Source organism: Propithecus coquereli, unplaced genomic scaffold (genome assembly GCF_000956105.1).
Source record: "Propithecus coquereli isolate 6110/MARCELLA unplaced genomic scaffold, Pcoq_1.0 Scaffold209, whole genome shotgun sequence".
In the NCBI taxonomy this organism is placed as follows: Eukaryota; Metazoa; Chordata; class Mammalia; order Primates; family Indriidae; genus Propithecus; species Propithecus coquereli.
The window spans coordinates 4670758-4675845 of record NW_012145967.1 but is presented as its reverse complement, the minus strand read 5'-3'; the positions used below and the strand labels follow the sequence as shown (position 1 = coordinate 4675845).

The window sequence follows — 5088 nt, the reverse complement described above, 5'->3', positions numbered from 1 at the left end:
TTAAATAGTTGTAGAGGTTTAGAAGGATAATATAAAAATGGACTTTAGTAGAACCAGAGACAGTACAGAAAGGGGTAGACTTTATTCATCATTGTAGTGATTAAAAATATTTAAAAAGAGGAAGGAACAACTTCCAAAAAGGAAACAAAAACTCAGATAGAAAGTACTTATCAGGAAGGATTACGGAAACCCTAAATACCAATCCTAGACTACAGGCTTCTAAAAACAAAGAGAACAAATATTCAAAATTCCAAATAATCTCAGCCCTTGATATTCAGATAGTCCAGAAGTAGAAATATACCCTAAATCACAGCTTAGGAGTAGTTTCCCAAATATTCATTTTATCATAATTTACGTTCCAGAGAAACCCTCTGCATCTTTAGCTGTGCTACAGAGAACAGAAACAGACGAGAGAGCATTCTCCCTTCATTTCCCCACACCTGTGCTCTATAAGCAGGAAGAGTTTCAATGCAAGTACCCAGGCCCCTAGAAGAAGAGGGATCCAGTGAGCCACCAAAATGCAGAAAAATCAAGACAATGTGGTTCCAAGAAAAGACTTGGGTTTGATGGTGAATCTTCATTTGTCACCTTTCTGGAATTAGGAAAACAAGGCAGTATGTCTTCTTGTGACATTTCTCATCAGGGCAGCTCTTCCATTTCCACTGAGGACTCGGCTGCCCACACGCAGAGTATAGGTCCTACCCTGGAAGCGTTCAGCCCTTCAGTCTAATCCATGATTCATTTAGAACAGAACAGCCCACATGGAACCCCTCAACACTGACTGCAGTTGCACACTGAACACCATGCAATATAAGTGTGGGCGCTACTCCTGAAGCAGGCTTCGAGAGATCAGCATCCTCATCACTTCATTGCTACCTGCAAGAGGGACAGAGAAGGAAGGATTTAATAGCAGCAAAATCTGGAAGTTCACTAAAGCTCTGACCAGGCTACTCCAAGTCTAGTTCAGGATAGTTGTGGATTTAAACTACAATCACTGCTTTTATCTCTGGGAGGGATGGGTTTATCATAGACTTCTCTCCAAAGTACAGAAAAATGCCAGGAAATAAAAAAATAAGTCCAAAAGGAGATATACCAAAATATTATTCTGGATGTAGAAACATGAGGGATATTTTCTTTTACTTTTCTTATTTTTTATAATTTTTCAACAGTGAATACACATTTCTTTAGTAATCAGAAAACTGAATTATGAAAGAACAAAAACATCTTCCCAGAAAAGAGGGTATCAATTGTTTGCTTCATTTTTAGCCCTGGCCTTTAATACAAAGAGAAATATAAACCCTCTTGAGGAATGAGTAAACACAATATCAAATAAAGCCAAATTTAAAATTTTAGGTTTATCCAATAGCAAAGTCCCTGATAAAAAGAAGCAATAAAGTGACCAGTACCCAAATTTCTCTACAAGTAGATGACGGTGTGACCTAAAATAAATGTATCTGGCTTTTCACACATATTATAGCAGAGTTAAAAAACAGAGTTGGAATGAAGGGCAAGTTTCCCACACTCACAAAAGCCAACTGAGAAAGTAATCGCCAAGGGTAACAGAAGGAATGAGATCCTGGGGAATGGAATTTGAATACTGGCAACTGAGCTAATAAACATGCTTCCAGGAAGCAGAAAGCAGCAGACTAACCGTGAGCAGTCTATAATTCAAACATGATGCTGGAGTAGGGCTCTCAAAGTCTGGTTCCCAGACAAGAAGTGGCAGACTCATTGGAAAACTTGTTAGAGATGCAAATTCTCAGGCCCACACTAGAACCATGGGAGCAGAAGCTCCGGGGGCGAGGGGGTCCCCGAGGGCCCAGCAATCTGTTTCAACAAGCTCTCTAGGTAAGTCTGGTGCATGCTCAGGTTTCGGAAGGATACTTTGAAAGGGGCAGGAAGGCCCCATTATATAATGTCCCCACTGAAGCAGCCCCACATTACTTCACTGCGAGTCAGACAAGCCTCTGCCCCATCTGCTTTTCCTACAGTGGAACCCCAGCTGTCTACACTAGCTGGAACACGAGTCATGGAATTTCAAGACTTATGCACTGGTTGTAGAGAGTGGAGAAGGCCATGTACTGAGCCTGACTCCAGTGGCTTACATACTTCCCAGACAGAATGCCTGTGACTACCAAGAAGATACCCACATACTGATGATTTATTTTGCTGAAAAATTTACTAACAATATTGATATAGATATCTTTTAGACCGTCTGGCTGATAGTCAATTTGTAGAGCTGCTGGTGACCATACTGGCTCACATTTGCCCTGTAAATTACCATATACAAGTTCTGAGATCCCTGAGGACTAGGTACTTTATAACAGTAAAGAATAGCCACTGCCATAGCCTTCAAAATGCTTTCTCATATATTATCTCGGTTTGAGCCTTCTCTCAAATTACAAAGAAAAAGAGCAGAAGCAGAAATGGTTCAACGTCCTACCCATGGTGACAAAGCAGTCTCCTGACTCCAGGCTGGTGCTCCTCCTAATGCACCAACAGGCCACTTCCAGAGCAGAGCTGGGGAAAGGCAGGCAGGCAGACAGGAAGACAGGAAGGAAGGAAGGAGCCAAAACAGACAGGGCCTGATGGGACAGACAGGCTGGGGAAAGCACTGATCCTATACCCATTCTGAAAGAAGAGAATATCTCTGACAATTTTTACCTTCTAGAATCTGGTGGACCCTGGAGTCCCGCACATACTGCTGAACAGCATAATCCTTCAGGTAGCCATAGCCTCCATGCATCTGTAAAGCCTGGTTGCAGATCTGCAGGGAGACAGGGATCAGATGCCATTGACTGCGGGAAGACTGTGGATCACGTGGCTTCCCTCCCTACCCAGCCCCGATCAAGCAGCCTGTTGTAGACTAATGAGAGGATGAACAACTCACAGCCAAGCGCAAAGAGGGGTCCACATTCTGTGTGGTCAGAGACAAGGGAAGTTCATTTACCGAACCCCACTAGACAGGCAACTCAAAGACCTCTGCCTTTCTCACTTACTGCCTACCGGGCAGAAGTTGCCCACAACCATCCTGGCTAGGATTACACGAAGCTAAGGTGCCACCTAGTGGCCAGCTTCAACGTGGCTCTGCCCCGACAACGTAAACATGGCAGAGTGCTAAATTTGGGCAAGAGGCATTGAGCTGCTGCTGTGAGACTTCCAAAGGTGGAGTCTCATCTAGAGCACAACCGAGCAGTGACACGATGAAGTGTGTAATGGCATGGAGCAGCCCAAAAAGCCTGCTATGAGAGCTCCCATGCAGGCCTCTCATGAGTTCATTTACATCCTTAAGCCCCAGGGTGGCCCTGCAGCATCCCAGGAGAGGTGGGTTCCAAAGCTGACTTATGCCTCTCAACACCTCTGGGCCTAGCAGCTGTTCCCCGTCCATCTCAGGCGGGCCAGAGGGCTTATCACGTACAGCAAAGCATTCATCTGTAGCAAACAGCTTGGCCATGGAGCACAGGGTCATTGCATCTTCCCGCTCCTCCTGCAAAGCCACCGCCGCACTGCGGATCATCAGTCTCGAGGCCACCAGCCTTGTCGCCATATCAGCCAGTTTGAACTGCAGGTACTGCAGCAACAGGGGAGAAGAGAACCAGACAAGACAGAGAGGCTCAGACCAGCACCTAATCTGGGACTCTTAAAAAGACATCCCTAATGAAGTGCCTTTTCTAAGTGAGCCAAAGCTTCAGTCTCTTGCCTCCTCCATGGAGGAACTTTACTGCCTTGTGAGTTCTGAGTCCATCTGCTTGCTCTGCACTCTAGTATTGTCACCTCTGAAAAAGATCACTGACAGAAAGCAAGCACAAGCTCTGGCTAAGATGGTAGTAGGACTCTACAAGGGATGTCATGGCTTCTGTTTCCTTCTGTTTCCAGAGCAGGTCTCAGGGGCTGCAAAGAGTGGAAAGCCACACAGGGACACCAGGGACATTACCTGTTTACTGGCCAGAGGCTCTCCAAACTGCTTCCGGACATTGAGGTGGTCTCGGGTGAGGATGACTGAGGCATGAGCAGCCCCCAGAGAGCAGGAAGCTAGAGGGGAAGAGTGCCAACATTCCGCCTGAGCTGGAAGGACAGCGCTGCTTGCCCCACCCTGCTACCTCCTCACCCCACCCCTTCGTGTCCTCACCAATGTTGATCCTCCCTCCGTTCAGTCCTTTCATGGCAATGAGGAAGCCCTGCCCCTCGTTCCCAATTCTGTTGGCCATGGGGACAGCACAGTCTTCAAAGATCACGGCTCGAGTTGGCTGGGAGTTCCACCCCACCTGGCAAAAATCAGGGACTCTGTGGCTGCCCAACAATCCACCAGGCAGGGTGGCCTTCCCTGGAGACAGAAGTCTGTGAAGTATGGGTTCCAATACCCTGGGACTCAAACCCACAAGAACTTAAAACAAGGAAAAAGAAAAAGTTCAGATTTAAAGGCTTGTCAACACTCACAAGATGTTTGTTTAAGCTAAACATTTTTTAATTTACTAAGAAAATCTCCATTCTAATGTCTACCCTACCAGACTAACCTACAAATACTTCCCCCAACTTTTAGGAATGTGCCCTTATTTTTGGTGCCTCTATGAGTATACTCTTTTATAAGAACAGAGACAATATCAGGCTTATTTGAAGAAGTTTAATTTACTTTTAAAGGCCTTAATAGCACACTCCTCTTTTGAAAGCTTAGTGTTCCTAAAAGATGCTGTAATTAGATCGAGGAGGGAGGAATAACATGCACTGTGCCGGCAACCCCTGGTCTAGGACTGAGCTGCAGACAGAGTGATGTACTGGCACTAGCTCAGGAGAGCCAGTTATGTACCTGTTTTCCCAACTCAGCATTCTGTAAGATCACAAAATCAGCCACGGCAAGAATATTTATACTACAGAAACTGGCAAACACTATCAGTAAATTTGTTTTTCCCAGAGAGCTGGCCTATCAGGATATCACTGGATACATTAGTCATAAGCTCAGAGAAAATTCTGAATATCTGAGATGTAGTCCGCGTCATGCAACTAATTAGCTTTATTTTTCATCTTAGGACAAATCACCTGACCTCTTTGTGGCCTTTGTTTTCTTTATATAAAATAAGGGAGTTAGACTAG

At 45.1% G+C, this 5088-nt stretch overlaps 1 protein-coding gene across 1 annotated transcript in view; it reads right to left on the bottom strand.

The window, feature by feature from the left end:
* Positions 1-160: 160 nt before the first annotated feature.
* ACAD8 (acyl-CoA dehydrogenase family, member 8) overlaps positions 161-5088 on the bottom strand; it is an 11111-nt gene continuing 6183 nt past the window's right edge. The window contains exons 7-11 of the mRNA XM_012644299.1: positions 4130-4265; positions 3935-4032; positions 3419-3571; positions 2665-2767; positions 161-876 (exon numbers count right to left, since the gene is read on the bottom strand). Of these exons, the coding sequence (XP_012499753.1) occupies positions 824-876; positions 2665-2767; positions 3419-3571; positions 3935-4032; positions 4130-4265 (543 nt within the window). The 3' untranslated portion in view covers positions 161-823. The remainder of the gene's footprint in view (positions 877-2664; positions 2768-3418; positions 3572-3934; positions 4033-4129; positions 4266-5088) is intronic.